The sequence below is a fragment of the Hydra viridissima genome, unplaced genomic scaffold (genome assembly GCF_058129835.1).
Source record: "Hydra viridissima isolate aposymbiotic clone 2 unplaced genomic scaffold, HvirCarnegie_v1 scaffold_11, whole genome shotgun sequence".
Lineage (NCBI taxonomy): Eukaryota > Metazoa > Cnidaria > Hydrozoa > Anthoathecata > Hydridae > Hydra > Hydra viridissima.
This window is the reverse complement of record NW_028324310.1, coordinates 5,153,248-5,178,792: the sequence shown is the minus strand read 5'-3', so window position 1 is coordinate 5,178,792 and position 25,545 is coordinate 5,153,248. Positions and strand designations below refer to the sequence as shown.

The following is a 25,545-nucleotide window of genomic DNA, read 5'->3' as shown; positions in this document are numbered from 1 at the left end:
TCAATGACAACTTTCATCTTCTAAATTTCATCTTTCGTTTCTTAATTACATCTTCCATGTTCTAAATTACATATTGCGACTTCTAAATTACATGTTGTATTTCTCAATTACATCTTACGTTTCTTAATTACAACTTTCAAGTTCTCAATTACATCTTGAAAAGGTGTAGTCACCGCAATGAGTTATACTCATTACGGTGTTACGAGTACTTCGGCACTGGAGAAAAAAATTCCCTTCTCCATTGCCAAGTTACGAGTATACTCGTAGTGCTTTTTTTTTGTCAGTTATATTCAGAATAAAAAATAATATAAAATTTTTTCAGATTAAAAATATTTTTTTTATTGGAATGTTGATATCTAGCTTTGGCAATGAGAAGGAAACCACGCAAAACAGCCTCGGCAAAAATTAATCATTGCAGACATTATGGCTCGGCAAAGAAATAACGCATAGTTTAAAATAGCTCGGCAGCGAACGTGTTAACAGCGAAAACAAGTTACATGTCTATTAAAATCAAAATATTTTGCTTTAATAATATTCTGAAAAACTTCTTTGCATCATTCAAGCCTTAGATATACAAAATTTTGTGCAAAACTTGACAATATTCTAATGTTTTTAAGTAAACTAGTTCGCCTACCAAAAAAATCATTTTTGCAAAGCATGGTTTAGTGACCTCAGATCTTTGCCTTCTCAAAAAAATTCTTCCTTTTGATGAACCTGTTGTAAAACTTATAAATTTGTATGGTTAAAACTGTTGTTTGGAACAATAGCAATGAAAATTCAGTGGAATTTAAAGAATATATATTCAAATTTCCAACCGACACAAAAATTCCCAACCGACACAAAGATGTTGGTGAATAATGTGCAAACTTGAAACTGGCTTAAGTAGGGGTTCGTAAGAAACACTATCGTGCAAAAAAAGCAAAATTATTTTTAGCTGTACATAAGAAAGTACACTAGAGAAAATAATGTAATTATAATATGTAATTATAATCCTAAATTATAATACGTAATTAAAAAACATCTCAATCTGCACAACATACTTATAGAAGTGGACAATATCAATTCGAAATTTTTTAAAAAAATGCGTATATAAAGTATACTAATTTTACTAAATTTGATATTAGTAAACAGATTATAGCAAGATAATCACTATATATGTGCCATTTCAAGCTGTAACAAATGAAGGCAATTAAACTTCTCTATTCCAAATCATCGTCATCAAAAAGATCACCAAAATCTATCAAAATTAAAGAAATATTAAGAATAATAGAGCAGTAAAATTTTATCTAGTTATATTAAAATTATCAAATTAAATCAAGAGTTTATAAATTATGTTTAAAAGAAGCTTTAAAATATAGGCGAAAAAAGATAGTTACCATTATTGAAATCAGCATGAACGTGTCGTTCATTTCCAGAACCATCTATTTGAGAAGAGGAAGACCCAGCTACAACCTAAACAACAAAAAAAAACTTAAAGAACTTAAAGAACTTTATTGCAATATTTTGACATTTTGTAGATATTTTGACATTTTGTAGATATTTTGACATTGTAGATATTGGATAACACTTTTAAACACAAAGAAACATTGTATATCAAAGGTTCTATGACATAACCATTCATATTTGTATATCAAAAGTTCTATGACATAACCATTCATATTTGGAGGACACTAACTATAATATACACTGCAATTGGAAAATTTGTATGTAGTTATATTTTTCATTATTTTAACAAATAAAACACAAATTGCAAGCCAAAAAATTAAAAAGAACTTTTATCTAAAACTAAACTTAATACATTAGGATTTTTTTAATCAGTTTCAGTTCTGCATGCCTTTCTCGCACAGTTCCGGCACTCTTTATCTTTATATATTTGATTTCTCTTCATAAATTTATTTATTTTCATATCTAGAGTTTATTTCTTGCAATGGCTGCTTTATGGCTGTTGGTCTTTAAAGTTTATGTCAAAATAATCTAACAAATGCTCTAAAGAAGAAAAGTCAGGCAATTGAGGTTACCAGGCTGTTACTTTGAATTCATCCCCTTCTTATTTTCAGAGGATAGATTAGCTGTTTTTTACAGCAGCATTAGCTTTAATCCTATAAGCAGGTTGAAACAATCAAATTATCACATTTGCTGGTTGAAACAATTGAATGATCTTTAGTGCTGTTGATTTTGGTTATCTACTGAATTTTCTGTCTGATAGTTTATCAAATCTTTATTGTTTTTTGTCTGATAGTTTATCAAATCTTTATTGTTTTTTGTCTGATAGTTTATCAAATCTTTATCACTTTTCGTCTGATAGTTTGCAAAATATTCTCATTTAAGAAAACTCCAACTTTTTTAGTGAATTTGAAAGCTTCATTTAATGTTCTTCTTCATTTAATGTTCTTTCTTCATTTCAAGTTCAAAATGTGACACTTTTAATATTTGTTTCCTTTTATTTCGAATAAAAATTTCCTGGAATCCCATAAAACTTTCATTTGAAGCAAACATTTGAAAAATAAACAACAGTAACAAAAATATCAGTTACCTATGGAATAGCGATCAAGAGATAATTGAAGGAGTTCACTTTAAATACAGTAACATTTTACTAAAATTACTAGATCTTAGGTTTAGCCAGTTAAAGTATGAAAACTGAATTTCTAGGTTGCTTAAAAAAAAATGTTTTCTTTCCCAAGTTTTTTTCAACTTTTTTTTTTGTTCTAAATGAAATTTGAGCTTTGTAGCTACCATGGTATGGTTTGCCTAAATGATTCAAAAACTTAAACAATTATCCCAATTTAAGTAATTTCAAAAAATATTAAAACAAATTTCATAATTGATAAGTTTCTAATACCAAGAGAAAAATATATTTTACAGTTTTTTTAATCAATAACACACTGCAATATGCATGCAAACCTGCGAATCTTTTTTGTTGCGCATAATTAAGTTTGTAAAAGCATTAAATAATTTGTTGGAGTATTTGATATTTTTTCAGCAAATTTTCATAAAAATCACATCATAATACAAACATAACTTTGCTATATTTTGCTAAGCGCAATGTTTACTGTATAAGGTATTGCAGCTATCCATCCGGCTATATTAAATGCACCTGGTTTAAGCCAGCATATTCCACTGGGGGCAGCTTTACCAAATAATAATAATAAAAAAAATCTCTGTGAATTGTAGTCCACATAAAGAAAATGTTTTTTTCTTTTGGAGTTTTCCCAGTTCATCTTGTATTATGCAGACTCCAAAAAAAATTTACTCTTTAATGTCAAGTTGACCAAAAGTAAGAAATGCTTTTTCTATCAGTAAGATTATCTTTGTTTGTAAGGCTTTTCAAATCTCAATGCAATTACTAAAAATTTTTTTTTTGAACTTTTAAAAGAGGTCCTTGGCAGCTTTATTATTACTTTTTATTTGATTTGGGTTTTGAAGCCAAAATACAGTCAAATTCTTGGTAAGTAGAATTATCATTGCATTCAACAAATTATTTTTTTATTCAATAATAAACAGCTCAGACGAAACATTTCTTAAAACTGACACTCTCAATCTTTAATTGTCTTTTGGCAGCACACAACTTCTCTTCAATCACATCATTTTTTTTTTTTTTTTTTAAATTTTAGTAGATTTTGTTTAATAGAAATATGGACTTATTAAAATATGTCTAAACAAGTAAAAAAGAAATACTTTATTCATGTAAATCAAAATATTTTGATTTTTTTTTTTTTGGGAAAAATTACACAAACTTGCGTAGTTTTTCAATCTTAAGATTTTACAGGCAAACTTTTTATCTCACTACAAAGCTGAAACTTGATATTCCTAATCTTAGAATCTAAGAGAATGGAAATAAGTCTAAATAGAAAAACTTTCATTAACAAGGAAATAAGCTTGTAGGTTTATTAATTCAATAAGAAACTTGGATTTTGTATTTTCTGTAAAAATTTTCTAACAAAACTTTTTGAGTTTTATTTTTTATTTCAGATTTAAACATTTAGAATATTTAAAATATTTTTCAAATTGACATTTAATATGCAGACGTTTTATATTTTTAACTTAGTTCTGAGATTTTTTAGCAACTCTTATATGATACATAAATGAAACTATAAACCAAAAAAATAATTAAAAAAAGAAAAGAAAATGAAAACATCAAATAAACAAGCTGGTAGTGGATTTTTAAACTTACGCCCATAGCTCTAAGGTGAAAATAGGTTGATTTACGTCTCTTTTATTAAATTTCAAAGTTCATTTACTACTTGATATCAAAATAAATAAATTAAAAAAATGTTTCTGTAGAAAATATGCCAAGCATGATTCTTATTCTCAAGAAATGCCATTTTCACTTAAATTATGTAAATAATATTTTAATGGAAATTATCAATCATATGAGTTTTAACACTGAGAGTATAAACTCTAAAACTATAACTTTATTAGTTTTCATGCACTTAATAGGAAGTTTTTTTTGAAAATAATTAGATTTTATGTAACAGCAGATAAAAAATTATTCAAACGTTTAAAGACATAGCTCAATTAAAAAGACTGTAACTTTTAAAAATTTTGTTCCACACAAAGGACAGATTATATACTGTTTTTTATTTTAGGGAAACTCATAGGTGTATAAAATTTGACACAAAATGTGTTGGTATGTACTTGGTAGTTATGGTATATGTTGGTAAGACAACAGCCAAAGCTTAGTAAAAACAACAATTATACTACTAATACATTTTAATTATTGTTACTACTAAATCATTTTAATATTATTTGATAAGTAAAAAATTTTTTAAGCAAATTTTAGTCATATTTTATTTAGGTAATATTAATAAAAATATCCATAAATAAAAGAACAACCTCCTCAGCCTCCCAAAAACTGGCACTTTCTGGAAACATTTCATCTTGTTCAACAGGCTTCATTGTTTGTGTTATGTACCTGTTTATAAGAGTGAATTGATAAATATATAAATTATTTATATCTACGACTCTAAACATTTACAACAAATACCTGCAAAGATTTTTATTTTTAAACTATACTAAAAACACTACAGAAGGATGCTCAAACGGTTGATCATGAAAATAGTTAAATATATACCTTTCTAGAAGGAACTATAATATAATTTTGGAATCTCTTGAAATATAATATAATTTTGGAATCTCTTTTAGGTGGCAAGTGGTCTACCCACTTGCCTAAACACTTATGTTAGATACCAATAGTATTAGTGATCAACCATTTGTTGAAAACGAAATTACTTAATGCAGAACGATAAATGCTTTATGTCATAAAGTGAAATTTAACAGAAAAATATGGAAAGCTGATTCATTAATTCATAAAGTGCCTAAATTATGGGTTTAAGTTAAGAAAGCTTGGGTTTTGAGCCTGTCAGTTTACCAAAGGTGGGCGTGCGGCGCGCGTGAGGTGTGAACAATGATAAAACTGTAGCTGTAAAGAAGTTTTCTGAAAGTTAAACCGAGTGAGCCAAAATCACGTTTTTTATCCCAAAATTATCTTATCGGTTATTGTTGTTAGAATTTTAAATTTAAGAATATAAACTATAAAAAATTATCTTGCATATTTATTGCTGAAACATTAATATCTATGTTAAAGTTAAAATAATATATATAAAAAAATGAGGAATTTGTTTTTCTTCGTTTTTTAAAATAAAAGTTTCTCCAGCACCAGAAAAAAATTTTTTGTGAGTTGATGTAACAATTTTTCTGTTGGAGAAAATTAGTGGACCAGATGTACATAAAACTCTTTTCATAACATCTTCATTTGTCTTCATTTTTGAAACTTTACAAGGATCATGGTCTGTACAATTTCTAAATTCTTTATTTCGAGCTTTTGAGCTTTTTCACTAAAAAGATCAGCAATTTTGAGTTTGAGACAAAAAAGACTTTTTATTATTTTTTTTTTTTTTTTTTTTTTTTTTTTTTTTATTTTTTATTTTTTTGTTCTTTAATCTTTATAAACTCGTAATATATAATACAATCTTTACAGTTTAAGTATAGTTAAAAATCACAAGATTACGTTATAACAAATATTATATGAAATAAAACTGTAAAGTGTTAGATTACTTCAAAGAACGCGGGAAACTTGCAGAAGACCGATGGTCTTGTCATCAAGAAACCGCTTTGCGTTATTAATATTTTTGGATACTTCAATTTAAAATAAATTTATATTTAAAAAATCATGTCATCAGTTTCGACAGAATGAAAGTAAAAATGCAAAAAACAAAGAATGCAGACAAAACAAAAAAAAAAAAAAAAAAAAAAAAGAAAAAAAAAAAAAAAAAATTTTTTTTTTTTTTTTTTTTTTAATTTTTTAATTTTATTACAATACACATAAATATAAGTAGGTACACGATTTGCTAAATAGGTAATATAAAGTCGTTTTTTAATATATAGTGTTGATAAATAAAAATTTATTTATTTATTAGTGTTGATAAATAATATAATTTATTACTGTTGTTGTTGTTGTTTGTTTTTGAGTTATTTACAGTTTTTAGAGTTATTAGAGTTGATATTGGTTTCGGAACAAAGTTAGTTTTATATATAGTTTTGAATGTTTTAGGCTTAATAAAAGTTCATAAAGTTGTTAGTGTTTAAAATAAGATCTTTTAATAATGTTTTCAGAGTATTTAAGTTATTCGATTTTTCCAGTTGGGTATTTTTGGATACTAATTTGTTATATAGACAAGGACCACGGTACGAAATAGAAAAGCGCGAGAGAGTAGTTTTTTGGAAAGGTACTTTGAAGTTTCCCGTTCCTCTGGTATGGTATCTATTGTTGCTATTTTGAAAGAAATTCTTTGAAAAGTGAGAAGGAACAAGTCCAAGTTTATATTTGAGCATAAATAACAAATTTTGGAATATATTGATTTGATATACATTTAATGCTTTCAAATTTTTTAATAGTGGCTCAGCATGCGAGAGTCTATCCTTATTAAAAACTATTCTTGCAGCATGTTTTTGTTTTCGATATAGTGTGGTTAGTTTGGATCTATGTGTACTCGCCCATGCAACATTAGCGTATATGTAGTAGCTTTGTATGAACGAGAAGTATAAGAACTTTAAATTATCAGGAGACAGTATAGAACTTGCTTTGTAAAGGATACCAATGTTTTTTGATATTTTAGTATTTAAAATATCTATATGTGATTTCCAAGAGATGTTCTCATCAATAAGTATCCCTAGAAATTTAGTTGCTCGGGTTCTCTCTATTTCTTTATTATCTATATTTAACGAAGGTAAATCGGAAGGTATTTTTATAAAGTTAGGATGAAAAAGAATGTATTTGGTTTTTTCTGTGTTTAGCGATAATTTGTTAGATTTTAACCAACTGTTTATTTTTTCAAGTTCAGTATTTGTAGTTTCATAAAGTTCTGTAATAGATGAGGATGCATAAAATAAATTAGTGTCGTCTGCGAACATTATGACATCCAATTTACTCGAGGCTTTAGGAAGATCGTTTATGTATATTAAAAACAAAAGAGGTGCAAGAATGGAACCTTGGGGGACACCGTATTTTATTTTGAGTAATTTTGAAGCTTTTTTTTTATGAGCAATAACGCATTGTTTTCTGTCTAGTAAAAAATTTTTGAACCAGTTTAGTGCAACACCTTTTATCCCATATTTTTCCATTTTCCTAATTAAAATAGCGTGATCTACTGTGTCAAACGCCTTAGATAAATCAACAAAGACTCCAAGGACGTATTTTTTGTTTTCAAAGGAGTTATTTATATTATTAATAAGATCTAGAATTGCGTGTTCGGTTGAATGTTGCTTTTGGAAGCCAAACTGTTTTTCATTTAGGATTTTGTTATTTGTTAGATATTTATACAGTTTATTGTATATTACTCTCTCCAAAAGTTTTGAAAATACAGGTAGAACTGAGATTGGTCTGTAGTTATTTAGTGTAAATGAATCTCCGGTTTTTAATATTGGTATTACCTTAGCTATTTTTAATTTATTCGGTACAGATCCTGTAATAATTGAAGATTTAAATATTTCATATATTGGTTGTTTTATCACTGAAAACACATTTACAACTATATAGCTACAAATGTCGTCTATCCCAGGAGCCTTATACGTCTTAAGTGAGTTTTTTGCAATTTCTAGTTCTTCATGGTTTAGTCCAGAGAAAATATTTAAACAGAGATGTTGGTTTGTGATATAGGTTTCGAAGGAGGTATCAGGGCATTGAATATTTGAAGCCATGTTAGGGCCTATGTTTGCAAAAAAGCTATTAAAGTTTTCAGCGATAGAATTTTTGTCGATATATTCAGTTTCATTAACGATAATTTTATCAGGTAAATCATTTGATTTTGTATGGTTTTTACCTATTATTTCTTTCAATATGTTCCAGGTTTTTTTAATATCACCTTTGCTTTTTTGTAGTTGTTTTGAATAATATATTTTTTTAGAATTCTTTCTAATTTTTTCAAATAGATTTTTGTATTCCTTGTATGTAGTTAAGTTAGTTTCATTTCTGTTTTTTAAAAACTTGATATATAATTTTTGTTTTGTTTTTGATGATTTTCTAATCCCGTTAGTTATCCATGGGCAGTTTAAATGTTTTAACTTTATTTCTTTCTCTTCAACAGGGAAATGTTTATTGTAGTGGTCTAGAAAAATATTAATAAACAAATTGTATGCGGAGTTTGTGTGTCCAAGGTTACATTCTTGATATACTCCATCCCAATTTACTATAGATAGCGAGTCTTTAAAATTTTTGATAGAGATTTGATTGATTTTTCTTTTATAAATTTTGGTTTTGGTATTGTTAAAGGTTTTTAGATCTTGAGATAATGAAAAATAAATAGGAAAATGATCTGATATATCGGTTTTGATAATTCCTGCTTTTAAAGAGGTTTCTAGAAATGTATTTGTTAATATATTGTCTATAGCAGAAACGGAGGTTGGGGTTACTCGGGTAGGTTTGTTGATGATTGGGAGGATACACAATTGAAACAGATTATCAAAAAAGAGTTTAGTATCAGCGTTTTCTTTGTAGTTTAAACTGTTAATATTTAAATCCCCTATAAAGAAAATATTTTTTCCCTTATCATTTATTTTGAGAAAGATTTCATTAAAAAAACTTGTAAATTTATTTATATCACCTTCTGGAGGTCTATAGCAAGTGGAAATTATAATACTTTTTGATTTATTACCCGTTATCTCAATAGTAAAGACTTCACTATCAGTATCAGAGATAGAGAGGTCTTGTCTTACTTTAAACACTTGATTATTTCGGATATACGTTGCGATCCCTCCTCCCCTTTTATTTGTTTTTCTTTCAAAAGATATTAGTTTATAATTTGGAATTTGAAAATTTGTGTTCGTTTGAAGTAATTCATCAGAACACCACGTTTCGGTTATGCAAATCATACTAAATGAGTAATTGCAATCTATTAGAAAGTGTTTTAGTTTATCAAAATTTTTATTTATACTTCTTATATTTATGTGTATTGCAGTAAAATTATTTTTTAAAGTTTCGAGTTCAATTTTAAAAGTTTCAGTTTCAAAATATTTCGAATCAAAATTATTTCTGTGAAAAATTTGCGCATCAGAGTCGTAAAAATCGTTTAGTAAAATATTATTAGCAGTTTCGAAGGCATTGAAACGCAGCGTTTCAAAATCTATTGTTTTGTTTATGTTTGCGTCAGTCATAGCGTAAAGTGCGATAAATCAAAACGTGCTAGCATAATAAAAAATGTACAGAACTATTTCACATATCTCGATTAAGTACTTTTTTAAAATTAAAGTTATTTACGAAAATCTCTGACGAATATTTTATCATATTTGATTATAGCAAATTTACCTTCCTTTCGGAATCTTTTAACATCTTCCCATAGCTTTTTTCTTATTTCCATCGTTTCGTTCGCGTAGTCTTCATTAATGAATATTCCGGTTCCTTTGAGTTTTTTTGATAGCGTTAAGATTTTATTTTTATTTTGGAAGTCTAGTAGTTTAATTATTATAGTTCTTGGAGAGTTATCTTCATTTATTTTTCCAATGCGGTGAGCTCTTTCAATTATTACGTCTTCAGAGATTTCCAGTTTATTTCTAAATAGATCTTTAACTTTCTTTGTACAGTCATTCCAAGATTCCATGGGCAGCTCAGATAAGCCATCAATCCTTAGGTTATTACGGCGTGAACGATTTTCAAGGTCAATATTTTTTTTTTTTAAATTGTTAATTTCGCTAGCCATCAGACTGTTTGTTTCCGATAATTTTTTTAAGAAATTTTCTTCCTGAAAGTTGATGCTTTCCTTTATATCGTTGATGTCTTTTTCAATTATTTTAACATTCGATTTGCTTTTATTAAATTCGTTTTCAAGTTTGTCAAGCCGATCTGTTAATATTTTTAGATTTGCACTTATGATATCGCTAAATATCTTTTCCTGTTTTTTTAAAAGGTTGATAGTTTCACTAAGAATACCTTTTTTTTGTTCTTCCAGTTTGTTGGTTATTAGTTTTTCAATATTTTTCATTGTAACTTCCATATTGAAAATTTTTTCAAAAACACGTCTTGCTCTTACGATCTCTTGCTCTTATCTCTGGTCCATGAATTACCCACCCAACATAAGACGACTTTAAGACGTATGTAACTTGTCTTTAACTCGTCTAGACGTCTACAACTAATTAAAGACGTGTTTAAGACGGCTTTTCAACACCTCATTAAGACCAGTGGCGTACCTAGGGTAAATAGCGCCTGGGGCAAACACCGATCTCGCGCCCCTCTTCCCCCACATAAAGTGTTTAATTACAATTTTTTAATAAATGATGACACAAACTTTATTTTATATAATATATTTATTTTATATGATATATTATTTCTTAATTTATTTTATATAATTCTCGCTTATTGTATCGCAACCAAGCCTCTTTTGCGCCCCTTTCAGGCTGGCGCCCATGGCACGTGCCCTACCTGCCCTACCCTAGATACGCCACTGATTAAGACATCTTCCAACAACCAGTTTAAGATGTCCTTAAGACATCTTAACAAGACGTCTTTTAGAATAAGCAGCTTAAGATGTCTTTAATCGTGGAAGTATTAGAGATGGACGTGCAAAATTTTTGTTTTTTTGCAAACCATGCTACTTGCGCATTCTTAAAAATATATTGTTATAAACAATAATATTTTAAGAAATAACGCGGATAATGAAAAGAAGTTGAGATCATTTACTTGAATACATGTATAACTTGAGAGGTAATAGTTAATACGAAATATCAAGAAGTTTTGTAGCTACCTAGAGCACAATAGTTCCATGTTTAGTGAACTACTCCACCTACCATATTGCTGCAGTCTTCTGGTTTATGAATGTTAATGAATTTTCTATTTGGGCTTGCTCCATTAGACACTATAGCCCTTAGTTTAAGTCCAATGGATTCTAATATCGTATATATATATATATATATATATATATATATATATATATATATATATATATATATATATATATATATATATATATATATATATATATATATATATATATGTTTAACAACAGGAATATATACAGTTAAGGATAAATAACTTATACATAAAATGAATATAAATACAATAAAGAAAAAATAATTTGTCACAGTTTTAAAGAATTTAGCAAAACCAGTTTATGGCAAACCGCAAGAATAACTTAGTATTTAACATTAACATAACATGATTTACCACCATATATATAAACTAAATTTTATTTGACAAAAACTAATGGGTTATTATAGGCTTTTTATGATAAATGAAATAATATATAAAATATAAAAAACGAAAACATGAAATATCTGGCGCATTTTGCAAGATAATTATAAATTTGAATAACTTTTAAAAAGATTTTGCATTATTAAATAAGTTAAAAAATATCCATTAGAAAATGCACCTACCAATAACAAACTTACAGTGGAATATATATTGGGGAGCTTATAGAGTCGTCGACGCAAAAAATGGCGGCATATGGGAATAAATCTTAAAAAATACATAAATGTAAGGCTGGTGAACGAAGGACTAAGGAGTTGAATGAAACCAGATCTTGACAAAAAATTATATTTAAGCTTTTTTATGTTTCGCTATACTTTTTTTAGTCATTTTAAAATTGTTTTTACAGGTCTATTTTATCAGACAGACTTTGTTTACACGAAAAAACGTGTCCAAATTTACAAATGTTTATCTTGAAAAAATGATAAAATCTGTTCGTGCCGACAACTAATTTCCTTTACCTTGGAGTAACTTGTTTAATAATTTGTCAACACGTGAAGTAGTTACTTTATCCTGAACAGTCTTATTAAACAAATACTATGAAAGTTTAAACTAATACTAAAAGCTTAAACTATAATAATAAGTTGCACGTCCATCTCTTATACGTCAATGCTTTAATTCCTTCCTTAATTAAGTCTTTAATTACGTCTTTAATTCCAATTGCGGAAGAATGACAAGAATTGTATGGTTTAAAGTTATGCGGACAACTTTTTTCTGACAATAAAATCAGTTGTACACACTGTTAAAGTTAGATCTTTTTTCTGTGATACCCCAGGAAGATCATTTTTAAAATGGACTGTTGCGCTCATACTGGATATTATTCTTATGAAAGAGGCATTATCAAAGGTTCTTGGGAAGGAAGGGTAGTGTTTAATGAAGAACAAAAATTTTGCAAGCGGACAGATAACGATTTTAGCTGCCAGTCGTATAAGCAACATCAGAAATATGTCTCCTCTTATAGCTGCTGGTTTTAAATGTGTTTTTCCGGATTTCTGCCTCGACAATATGCAAAAGACCAACTAATAGTTCAAAAAAATTTTGAATTATTTCGTTAAGGTCCTATGGCTAGGTTATTACAAGCACATATTTTACAGATTTCTGAGAAACTAATCGAATTTAGAAATTAGATTGTTCACTAATGATTAATTTCAACATGGATCTACAGAGAGGCGGAAAGAGAAGTTTTAAAGAAACCCACTTTTACAAATGTGTAATTGGTAAGTGTCTTCGAATGCTGCTTTCCAAAAAAGCAATGATTTTCTTGCACTATTATTTTTTTTATTAGTTTTCTCTTTTTAGCGACTGTTCGAGCGACATATCCAAAAGAATTGGAGAAGACTGTCCATAAATTTATTCAGAACATGTTAAAAACGCACCAGCATTACGAAAATCTTATTAAAATATAATCATGTACTCTTTTTTGTGGATGCTGTGAAATATTTCTATAGTAAATCATGTCTCTTTTTTTCATTTATTGCATTTTGATAGTTCATATTTTTCACATCTTCCTATAATCAGTCACCGCCTTCCAGTCTCTAACACAATATAAAAATATATATTTATATTGTATTGGAAGGAGACTGGAAGGTTATATATATATATATATACATACATATATACATATATACACACACACGTCTTTTTAAGCCGTCATAATACGTGTTAAATAAGAAAACTTGAAGACGTTTTAAATAAGACGACTTACTGTGTTTCATTTGAGACCAGTTTAAGCCATCTTTAAGACGTCTGAAATAAGGCAACTTTAGGACGTTTTAGTGAAGACGACTTGAAGTGTTTCATTTGAGACCAGTTTAAGACAACTTAGATAAGGCAACTTTAAGACGTTTTAAATAAGACGACTTACTGTGTTTCATTTGAGACCAGTTTAAGCCGTCATTAAGATGTGTTAAATAAGACAACTTTAAGACGTTTTAGTTAAGACGGCTTACAGTGTTTCATTTGAGACCAGTTTAAGACATCTTTAAGACCAATTTCAAGACATCTTCAATTTGTCTTTAAGACGACTTGTTGTTGGGTGGGTAAGTCTTATGAAGACTTTGAGGAATGTAATACCAATGGTACAAGCAGGAGTAGAGCTTTGCAGTTTCCACACAAAGTTAGTAAAACTTTCTAATGTTACTTTCTAACAAACTTGATATACAAATTAAAATAAAGACATACATATACAGATCCATGGTAAAGGGGTCATACATATACAGATCCATGGTAAAGGTACCTTGGATGCCAAGACACCTAGTGTTCTTTTTGTAAAGGCGGATTTTTTCCTAAAATCTTATCACAGTTGTGAAAAAAAATTTATAATTTAATTTTTTTATATAGACACACTTAGAGACATTTGGGGGGGGGGGGGGGGGTGTTGAGAAAGAGAAAGAAATATTTTGTAATCAGAATGTTAATTTTTGTTGCATATCATTTAATTTTTTTAACATTTATAATGTACAGGAGAAAAATTGAAATTGATACAGAAACTGAAGTTTTAAAATTTTAAGCAAAACTTATGATGACAAATTTGAAAAGAACAACCCTCTTGAATGTTTCTCTCTCAGAATATTTTTAACAATTCCAGTGACTGTTTTAGTACGTAAAAGAAGTTTAAGCAAATTTAAATTAACAAAAAATTATTTATAACTTAAGAAAACTGGAAAATTAACTTTGAGTTTTGGCTAAAACATTTGAACAAGAAATTTATGCCATTGATCTGTAATCTTTTCTTGCATAATTATTACCAATAAAACAAACAAAATGTAATGGAAACTTTTTTTTCAATTTTTTTCTGCTTTTGTATGTTATATTTATTATTATTATTAAATTAATATTAATATGTATAAGAAATTGTTGAGCATATGCACCATGCATAATTACCTGTTGAGCATATAGCTAATGTCATTTCTTTTTTGCAATAATAGTTATTAAAAAAGTCTTTTAAGCTCTCCATTACATTGATTTTCTAAAAAAAAAAATTAATATTTAGTTGCGCTCAAGGAATGTTCATAATTGAAAAAACGTAATTGAGCTGTGAATCATTCAAAAAGATTTTAGGCAACTTATACTGAACCAAACATTTCAGAAATTTCAAAAAAAGAATGAGCAGCAATAAACTAAGGTATGAACACTTACCATTTTCTTAGGTTATAGATGACATATATATAGGGACAAGAAAGCTTATCTTGTTTGGTTGTAATCTCAATTGAGAATAAATTAGCTGGAAATGTAAAATGTGACGTTGCTGCTAATGATTTTGTAACTTAAAATCCAAGAAAAGTCAATTTACGTTAATGTTAATATACTTACATCTTCTAATGAGATTATTGGAAAAGATAGGGGAGGGTAATTTTGTGCAGAGCTGTATTTAGAGCTATTGATAGGTTGCATGATATAATGTTGTATATAGTAAACATTTTAAATAGGCCAAGCTGTCCCACTTTGCTGGTAAATATACATTTTGATTAGGCAGGAAATACTCCTAATAAATTTATTAAGGAGCATTAGTTAGGGGTAGAGGGGCCAAAGAAAAATATTGGATGGCTACAGCACCGGGGATATGTATAACTTTACCATTAATTCTTTGTTTATTTCTGTAGTACCAGCAAATGCATCTTTATTTGAAAAGATCGAACAACCTTATTGTTATTTGATGTTCCTGATCCTTGACATTTCGAGTAGTCAATTAAAATTCCCATTATTTCTTGGAACTCCCATTATTTCTTGGAATTCCTTTTCTATATTCATTTTTTTTGTTGTTTAACATGAGATTTTTCTGAGGTTTTTTATCGCCACATTTTTGATTGGAAAATCTTTATTCCATTCATGAAGATAATCCGTGTTGAATTTATCTCAATTTTATTTATTTTTTTCTTTCTATATTTTTAGCAAATTTTTTACATTTTTGTAGAAGTTCGCTTACATGTCGATACTTAATTCTAGTAGAACACTTTTGAAAGTCATTAATTGGTGGCCGACAAATGGAGATTTCCCTGGAGGTTATTGCAGGTGTATTAAATTTAGTTGCATTATTTCAATATCTATTCTTAATAAATACAGATTCAGTGTGTTTAAAAATATTTCAAAGTGGTTTAAGATGGAGAAGAATTTTCATAAGAATTGACCTTAAAATTTTGTTATTTTCAAATTATACGACAACTCAAAGAATGTTATGAAATGAACTCAAAGAATGTTATGAAATGAACTCAAAGAATGTTATGAAATGAACTCAAAGAATGTTATGAAATGAACTCAAAAAATGTTATGAAATGAACTCAAAGAATGTTATGAAATGAACTTAAAGAATGTTATGAAATGAACTCAAAGAATGTTATGAAATGAACTCAAAGAATGTTATGAAATGAACTCAAAGAATGTTATGAAATGAACTCAAAGAATGTTATGAAATGATTATACGATTTTGCAGTGTATTATTTCGTGAATGGTTGTAAATGAATTTCATTTGAAAACAAAATTTCACTTACATACTTTGGACAATATTCGTTTATGGCCTAAAGTAAATAAAGTAAGGCCATGATTCATTTAAACAAATCATTGGAGGAAAGTTTTTATCTGATGACAAAAACTAAAGGATCTAAAAAATTAACTTCCCCCAAGTTAATTTAAACTTTACAGGAATATTTGCATCGTTCAGCATGGTTACACAATTCTCGATAATGGCGTTTTAACTATTGCTGTACATGATATTAGAATAAGGATTTCTTATGCTGTATATATTTTCAAATATATATTTATATAAACTTTTGGATTCTCAGGTATTAAGTAGGAGAAGTGTTTTACGCGAACCTCGAACTTTTACGCGAACCTCGAACTTTTACGCGAGCCTCGAACTTTTACGCGAGCCTCGAACTCTTTTCAACTGCTGCAGTTGAGGAAAGTGACATAAGTATCGAACAGCTTTCTACTTGTATCATATGATACAAGTTATATCATATGATAGCAGACAATAACTATAATGGTGATGAAGATTTTATTAAACATTATGAGATTTGAGAACATTAGGAACAAAAGAGTTGAGGCAATCAAAGTCATCTTGTTAAGGTGTTACCTTAGCCCAGATAATTGCAAAGTCAAATATGTGGTTGGGCTAGCAATAGGATGAGAAAGCATTCTGGAGCTTTTTCGACTTAGCGCAGAACAACCAAAAGTTTTTATAACGCATTGAGCATAGTTATCAAATCAAAATCAGTGCACAATTCTTCCATTCACCATGGGAACTGCTGACGAACTTTGGACAAACATTTAGTAACAAGAAGGACACTCCAATTACTTTAAAAAGATCATTGAAATCTCCTGTTATAACTTTTAGTAAGTTTTGAGATTTTTTTCTTGATTTTTAAAGTGAAGAATTATTAGCTGTAAAAAATCCGTTTGAATTATTCTTTTTTTACTTTCGCCTGACCAACAGTACACAGTTTATAAGGTACTTTTCTTAATCACCCAGAGTATTTTCTAATTTGTTAAGGGGAAAGACCAGAGGTAAACTATGGTTATAAGAAGAGTCACGGTTATAAAAGAAGAGTAACGGTTATAAAAGAGAAGTTACGATTATAAGAGAAGCCACAACATTTTTACGTTTGGCCAACAATATTTATTTGTTACTCACGGTTGCGGAAAAAATGTTTGGAGGCACTTAAAAATGTTTGGAGGCACTTAAAGGCATATTAAAGCTCATAAAAAGTTTGACTTCAATGCTTAATTTTCAAAGGAGAAATGTACAGTATATATAAACAAAAAAAAAACAAAAACAAAAAAAAATAGTAATAAAAAATAAAAAAATAGAACCTGCGTTTGATACTTGCTTCAACTTCGAGCTGGGTAATTTTCGGACAAGCGTTTCGGACATCTGAAAAAAATTATCTGTCATTTCAGAAAAAAAAGTTTAAAACCGATTCAGATAATTTTTCGGATTAAACGAAAAAAATTTCAAAGATAAATGGATTTTTTAGGGATTTTATGAATTTAAAAAGTCAGGTTTCTTTCTTCATCTTTTTCATCTATTTTGGATGAGTATGACCACCAGCAACATGACTATAAAAAGAAAAAGTCAGATTTTTTCAAACTTCATGTTTTAGAGCTTCATCAGTTGCTTGTTGCTAAAATTATTTTCTCGAATACAAAAATAATTAATTTATGGGCGATAAAAATTCAAGTGTGAAGTTGAAAATTTATCTGAAATTTATTTTGAGTGTTTCATAGTTTTGTCTGGACAAACCTCGTTCCTTCTGTTAATTTGTTACAATTCGTAATCCAACAATTCTGAACTGTGCCTTCAACCGCTCGAGAGTATTAATAACCTCAGAAGATATGAAATTTATTTTGAGTGTTTCATAGTTTTGTCTGGACAAACCTCGTTCCTTCTGTTAATTTGTTACAATTCGTAATCCAACAATTCTGAACTGTGCCTTCAACCGCTCGAGAGTATTAATAACCTCAGAAGATAGCTATTCATTTTCTTCAGAAATAATTTCCAAGAATATTAAATTGTCAAGAATACCAAGAGTATTAAATTATCAAAATTATCATTTAATAAGCTAAAAATCCTGAACCCATGTTCATCGCTGAAGTATTTACTTTCGGGTCGGTCAGGAAAAATGTCAGATGAAAAAATAGAGGAAACAGAAATAATATGAATAGTGCAATGAACACCCATCGTAATGCAATTAACGCCCATCATAATGTAATGTAGTTTTGTCGCTCTTTTGAATTCAATATAGGGGAGACCGGGGCTTGTTGGCTACAGTTTTAGTTTTTTAGCTCTCTGCATTTCTGGGTGAACTTTTTTGAGGATAACAAGTTACAGTTCAAAAGAATACCAATTTGGGAAGCATATTCAAGAATCAAACATTAAAAAAATAAATAATTGGTGGCCCAAAAAGGGACTCCAAAAAAGAAAAAAGTATGTACCAACTTACCCCGGCTCGGAGTAAGTTGCCTATACTCTCAGGGTAAGTTGGCACACCATATAAAAAGAGACAAGTTTAGCAACATTAAGCATCTACTTTAAGCGCATATTTTTTATGAAAACTCTTGATAATTTTTATCCAAAAATATTTTTGACATTAACTTTTATTGCCCTTAAGTCGATCGAATAGACTTTTCTTCTGTAAAAATAGCATCAACGGCATTTTTTTGTGACATTTTTAGAATTTATAGGCCTGTCTACTTTTCTTTTATAATTTCTCATGTCTGTAGATCTGTAGTGTTATATAGCTTTAGTGAATTTACGACTAATGCGAAAAGTTGTAGGTTTGCACATGTTACCAACTAGCCCTGCGATCATTGTGCCAGCCAACCCCAAACACTTTTTGCTCACAAAATGGCTCATAAATCCCCAAAAACGCAAAATATCGACAAACACAAAATGTGACGGGCTAGGGTGAACAATACAACACCTACATCTATTCAAATTTAGTTGTAGCTAATGATGTTTTTTTTTTTAATAGAAAAAGTAATATATTTACAAAAGTTACAAAATTAGTAAAAAAACAATAAAATCGCTATAACTTCTATGCGCATGAGCTTATAGATGAATTAGTTAAGTGGGAAGGTTCCATGCGAATTTCAGAAATTTCTGGTGGAAAATTCCAAAGTTAAACACAGTGTGTCAACTTACCCCTGAAGCCAACTAGCCCCGCTCTCCCCTATATTAGGCCCACTTGAAGCTTGGAGTTTTATTGTAAATGAAAATTCACTCATCAAAACTTTAAAGTTTTGCCAAGGCTGATATGTAGTAATTTTAGTTGTCAAAATCTTTTTGCAAAAATATGATAACTATATTTTTGTTAATAAATATTTTAAATTATAACTTTATTGATAAATATTTTAAAATACCACAACTAAATATTTCATTAACAATTTAAATGAAATTTGAATCTGTTAATGAGTTAGTTAAGCGTTGATCACAGCGTTCATTAATTTTTAAAATAACATCTACTAAATTATAAAAATATTTAAAACATCATAAAGTAAATTATAAAATTATTTTAAAAATGGCATTAAAAGTACAAAAGTGAAAAGACTCAAATGAAATCTTTAACTCATTTTTATGTTTTAACATCTAACAAACAATTTGCAAAATTCAGGGTGCAAATGAGAATCTCCTTCTAATTTTTTTTTTTTTTTTTTTTTTTTAAAAAAATTGATAAAAATTGTAAACCAAGAAAAACTTCGTTTTATTGTTTTTAATGATCGTAATGTTCAATGGTCTTGTCTTCTCATTTCGCTAATATTGTTTTGATTCCAATTAACCAGCACAAGACTATGTTTAAATGAGAGCAACTCTTTGAAAATCCTCTTCCAAGCGCTTCATTATTAAACAGAAGCTTTAGAATTCTTAAGGTCTTTGTCGCTAAGAGGATCATGGCTCTTACAGCTCATGATAATTTAATGCGCTCGGTTGTGAATTCATCGCAAAGACATCAGGGGTGCCCGTAGTCGTTTTTGTCCTACTGGATTTGTGATGTGCAGAAATTAGCCTAAGTATTTGGTAATGAGTTTAGTCTGAAACTTTTTGTGAAAAAGCTGAAGTTATTACGAGATCTCTTAGCTGAAATATTTTACTTTATTCAAGAAATGTTTTGCGTAAGTTTTTTTTATTCCATCAAGAAATGCCGTAAACAAATGTTGAATAGAGCGTGTGAACATTTTACATTCGTCATGTGATTTTTCTAGCTTCGGTTAAATGTTAATATTATGAACCAATCGATTCTTATGAATGATTAATATTTATGGCGTTCATTTAGATAATAGTTTATAACCTTTTTTCTAAAATTATTGCATTTATTTATTTCAGTGATTGCCTCAAAGGTGAGAACATTTTTTGAAAATTGTGTTTTGTTTTTTTTAAAGACACATAAAGAAAGATCCACATAAAGAAACGAGAAAAATTAAATCAATAACTCGTTTGCTTAGGAAGCAAAATTTGCTTCATTTGCTTAGTAGCAAATGAACATTAAGGTTTATAATTGATTTTCGCATTTAGATTTTTAAAAATGAGAAGGAGAAGTATGTTGTCAAAGTACGATTCTCATCCGGCCTGCAAGCCACGCGCTGTATGGCTTCGAAAGTATGATATGGATTGGTTAACTGATTTCTTATCAAATGAGCCGCATCATGGGAAACATCAACCAAAGAGATTTTATGACGAATTTATTCTTTTTGCACAACAACGATTGCTCCGTAATTCAAGTGCCGTATGGAGAACGAAACCAAAAATTCGTTAAGAAAAATAGAAGCTTTTAACCATTGTAATTCTTTCTAATTTAGTATTAAAGTTAGTGTATGAAAGTCATCAGAATAATACTTAAGTAATTAACAAATAAATATGAATATAAATTGTTTTCCAGACCGGAAGCGAAGGAGATTTTCTTCCGGGTAGTTTTTTAGTGTCAATGTGTAAATACAAAGTGACGTAAGGAGTAAGAAAATAATGCAGCCAAATCAAAGATAGGAAATGGGACACACATGGTTTAATGCTTGTTATTAGAATTTTTGTTTGCATTGAAAGTCACTGAAATTTTAGGTTAAAATGATGGAAACGTTTTTAACGTTGCCAAAAACACGCAAACAACGAAACAAGCTTCAAGATGAGTTTTTTATTTTGCTTTTTCTGCAACAGTTTTTTTACCAAAAAATTTTAAATCAACTAGTCACTACTTTATTAATGAGAAATAATTCGTTTGCTCGGCCAAATTGTAGTGGTGGTGGTGGTAGTAACGAGCTCTTAATGGCAATTGAGTCGGTTAGACACTTTCATCAGTTCAAATAAAACAGTAAATAAAAACAAGACATCAAATTTAATGTTCTTAAGGGGAAATAGTAAATAAATAATACCAATTTTTTACATCGAGGTTTTAATAAGAACTTAAAAATAAGCAGTAACATTCCGTTTTATTAAAAATGGAAAGTATGAAAACATCGCTTTCCAACGCGTCAAAATAAACGCAACTATTGGTGCAAAAAAATATAACTAAAAACCACAAATAGAGTACACTAAGTTTCTGAAATTTTCTTCAATTGAAAGATCTTCAAAGAATATATTCTACACAATTAACAGAAAAAACTAAACTCATCTTCATCGTCGTTTTTTATAACTTCTCACTTTTTCGCTATTAGAAAACTGTCTATTATGGAATTACGTAGAAAAACAAAAAACAAAAAAAAAACGATGTAAGATTGTTTTATTGCTTAAAGCTCAGTGATGCAAAAGAACAAAAGAGATTTCCTTTAGGGTATTGAGAATATATATATATATATATATATATATATATATATATATATATATATATATATATATATATATATATATATATATATATAAGATTACTTAATTCATATATGTATATTCCTAAACGAAGCGGGAACGTCTATTTCACAAGATGACGAAGCATTTCTTTCTCAAAAGCAGTAATAAATATAATAAAGCAGCTGCACGACAACATTTGAACGTATTTACTTGATGAAATGCATCTATTGTGTGGCAACAAAACTTCATGCCAGGTATGTGTAAATTTTTCTGCAATAAATAATAAAAAAAAAAAAGCATTAAAAAAAATATTAAAAAGTATTAAGTTTTAAAAAAGTTTCAAACTTGTATCGCTAACCTATCATCGTTTGATCTGGCTAAGTAGTCTCTCTCAATTAGACTTTCGATTCGTTTTTTTATCACAATAGCACTGGGTGAGAACCTCGATTTCAACTGCTCTATTGTCTAAAACAAATAATGAGCAATGTAAAAAAAGTTTCATTTTTAGAAATCTAAAAAAAGATAAACAAACCTCTGTTACAAGTACGTTATGTTGTAATTTCTTTCTCGCTTTCATGATGCGTACTACAGCTGCCTCAATTCTATACAAAAGCGTTAACGAAAACAATTTTTAGTGATGAAAAGATATATTCCAAACAGTTAGAAAGTCATCATTTTTGGTAAATATAAAAATTAATGAAAAAATTGTAAATTAACTCTTTGCAAATTCTAAAAACCCTGTGTTTAATTGATATGTTTTAGAAATAGAAATTTTTTTTCTAGTAAAATATTAGAATAATAGTAAAAACAGAATAATAAAGTAACAAATAGTAAAATGTGTGTGTGTGTGTGTGTGTGTGTGTGTGTGTGTGTGTGTGTGTGTGTGTGTGTGTGTGTGTGTGTGTGTGTGTGTGTGTGTGTGTGTGTGTGTGTGTGTGTGTGTGTGTAAAATAGTAAAATATGAATTAAAATTTGTTTTCAAAGATTCAAAGGCTAAACTCAATTGAGATTCTTTCACAAAAAAATATTGAGGATTTTTTTATTTTTATCTAATTTCAATTTTGAAACATGGAAGATGCAAATGTAGTTTGTATCTTCCATGTTTTATCATTATTTGTATTTTATTCATCGTGAATTTAACATCACGTTAGTCGTGACTTTCCTGGTTAACGCTCCGTACCCTTGAGTTTTACATTGTATACGATTATATTAGTCTTACCCTTCCCTCAAGATTTGCATGATTTTCGAATAAGCTTTAAAACCTTTTCCAGGCTATAAATGTTTATAATTTTCTTTGGGATAATGGTTGTAGGGTCATTCCATATGAAATCATCAAAAAAAAATTTCAACACCCTTACGTCTCAGAATTTGTTCATTTTTACCTCACTTACAGTCCATATTAAAAAAATAATAACTGCGAAAATTTTAGTTAAAAATACACATGGGTTCCAGAGATATCGTCAGTTAAAATAATGCTGACTCAGCATTTTAGTGATCTTCTGAAGCGGCTACAAATCAACTTTGACATATAGTATCTTTATAATGGCTTGGGGAAATTTCCTAAAATTTGGTACCCCAATAGATTTTTACTTGCGGAATCCAAAAAGAGCACTGCCAAGACTCCATTGTCTCAGAAAATGCCTCGTTTATCCAATTTTGTTCAAAATTATTGACTTGTAAGTTCATGATTTTTGGAGGTAAAATGAAGGCTGTGGCCCAAAATCACGAATAAAAAGTTTAATTGTATATCATTATTTTATCTTAGGTCTACTGAAAAAAATTAGATTCATCAATTGTCTCTCTAATACTTGATCAAAATTTGCGTTTAAAAAATGTGTCTTTATAGAAAAATTTAAATTTTGTAACAAAAGCAAATGAAATGTTTTTTAAAACATTTATTTGAATAAAACATCAAATAGTGTTATTTATTGACTAGTTTAGGACATTTGTAGTCATAGGCCAAGGGAGGGCCAGCGGGCCTCTGACCAGTTCTCCCCCCCCCCTTATCTCCCTGGATTTTTTTTTTTTTTTAAATGCATTAAATGATATAAAGAATTATTAAAATTCGATTTAAAAGCATATATTTTTTTTTTAGTTTAAGTTTGAGAAACAATTTTTTTTCATTATTTACCTCTTATTTTAAAGTAAGTACTGAAAACTTAGATCTTTTCACAATTTTAAAAATCATAAATTTTAAAACCAAAAATATTGAAATGTTTTTTAAAACATTTTAACAATCAATATCTTTATAGTATTATTTAGTAGATTAATACTAATTTAGTGATTGACATAATAAGGTGGACAGTGGGATTTATTTAAACGCTACTCAGCCTTCCATCCAAGGATTTGAAAAAAAGAAAGACAAATTCTAAATCCAGAATAGGTAAATAAAATTACAGCAAAATTATTTTAAATGTATTTATTATTTTTTTTTTTGTAACCAACTGCTTATATTCTCTAAACCTAAATCAGATATGTTGTACATACAACCTGATATTGTTGTGGGTGTAGAAATTAGACATATAACTTCAGAATTGAGCACCCAACACTCGCCATCTCTCATTGGCCAAAAGAAGTTTTTACCTGGTCCATGTGGATGCATGAGTCTGACTTTTATATCAAGCTCACTTACATCTTCAGCAATCACTACCCACCAAAGTCCGTCATAAAAACATGCAATATAATCCTTTTTTTTTTTAATGTTTAATGAAATCTCTTTATTATGTTTGCTTTTTGGAATTATATCAAATATTTCAATACATATATCAATACTTGTTTTTTTATAACTTATAGTGTTTGAAGCAATTGGAATAAAATGATGATATGTCCTTGTGCCAGGAACTATTCTTCCATCTAAATATTTACTGCAGAATTTCCAACCTGGGGTTACATAAACATTATTTTGTTGCAAAAATTTTGCCAAGTCTAGGGAAATCTTTATATAACCTAAGAAACAAATTTAGTTTTAAGTTTTTAAAATAATTGAAAATATAAAATTTTTTATAAATAATAAAATGTTTTTCTTTTATTTTAATTTCCATATCAATTCTATTGTAATTAATGTTAGATTATCTTTTATAGTAATTTTTTTACTTTCCATGTGTGTTCTAAAAGGATTGCAACACTTTGTAATTTTTCTCTCAAAATATTTTCCATAGAATTGCTCATGATAACAAATATAACTCTTATTGAAAAATATTTTTCCTTTAAATTTGCTCGCCATATTATTACTTCTTGTTTTTCACAAGAAAGATCTTTGAATTGAACAAAACCTTGTTTTCTAGAAAATCCAGTTTTGTGGCAATGAATGTTAAGACTTTTTCCAATTTCACATTTCTCCATATTAAATATGTTTATTATTTATAATATTACCTGCTAAAAAAATACAAAAACAATAAAATTCACATGAAAAATACAAACAACGAAAGTATAACCTTTAAAAAGAACAAAACAAAATATTTGCTTGTTTTTGATATGATAAGAGGTAATCATTCACCAATTTGAATTGAAATAATGAAAAAAAATTGTTTCTTAAACTTAAACT

General features: G+C 28.5%; 3 protein-coding genes and 1 long non-coding RNA gene across 6 annotated transcripts in view; 1 reads left to right on the top strand and 3 right to left on the bottom strand.

Annotated features, from left to right (window-relative positions):
• Positions 1 to 910: 910 nt before the first annotated feature.
• On the bottom strand, positions 911 to 19,502 carry LOC145191776 (COP9 signalosome complex subunit 9-like). Of its 2 annotated transcripts, XM_090066151.1 has the most exons (5): positions 17,970 to 19,502; positions 17,540 to 17,600; positions 4,834 to 4,912; positions 1,377 to 1,452; positions 911 to 1,237 (listed from the first exon to the last, which is right to left on the bottom strand). In XM_090066151.1, exons 3-5 carry the CDS (start codon positions 4,894 to 4,896, stop codon positions 1,200 to 1,202), a joined length of 177 nt encoding a protein of 58 aa, XP_089922277.1. In that variant the 5' UTR covers positions 4,897 to 4,912; positions 17,540 to 17,600; positions 17,970 to 19,502; the 3' UTR covers positions 911 to 1,199. The 2 variants fall into 2 exon arrangements, with proteins under 2 accessions (XP_089922277.1, XP_089922278.1); XM_090066152.1 differs by lacking the exons at positions 17,540 to 17,600; positions 17,970 to 19,502 and adding an exon at positions 5,072 to 5,208.
• On the bottom strand, positions 9,608 to 10,539 carry LOC149881839 (uncharacterized). The gene has a single exon (XM_090066129.1). It carries the CDS (start codon positions 10,482 to 10,484, stop codon positions 9,744 to 9,746), a length of 741 nt encoding a protein of 246 aa, XP_089922255.1. The 5' UTR covers positions 10,485 to 10,539; the 3' UTR covers positions 9,608 to 9,743.
• Positions 19,503 to 20,043: 541 nt separating the features above from the next.
• LOC149881838 (uncharacterized) lies at positions 20,044 to 21,081 on the top strand. 2 transcript variants are annotated; one of them, XR_016444723.1, is made up of 2 exons: positions 20,044 to 20,338; positions 20,739 to 21,081. It is a non-coding gene; the product is annotated as an uncharacterized LOC149881838 (long non-coding RNA). The 2 variants fall into 2 exon arrangements; XR_016444722.1 differs by lacking the exon at positions 20,044 to 20,338 and adding an exon at positions 20,398 to 20,563.
• Positions 21,082 to 22,125: 1,044 nt separating this feature from the next.
• Positions 22,126 to 25,545, bottom strand: part of LOC145190850 (cullin-3-like) — a 32,359-nt gene continuing 28,939 nt past the window's right edge. Inside the window, exons 24-26 of the mRNA XM_090066179.1 lie at positions 22,534 to 22,603; positions 22,360 to 22,466; positions 22,126 to 22,271 (exon numbers count right to left, since the gene is read on the bottom strand). Coding sequence (XP_089922305.1) covers positions 22,247 to 22,271; positions 22,360 to 22,466; positions 22,534 to 22,603 — 202 coding nt within the window. The 3' untranslated portion in view covers positions 22,126 to 22,246. The remainder of the gene's footprint in view (positions 22,272 to 22,359; positions 22,467 to 22,533; positions 22,604 to 25,545) is intronic.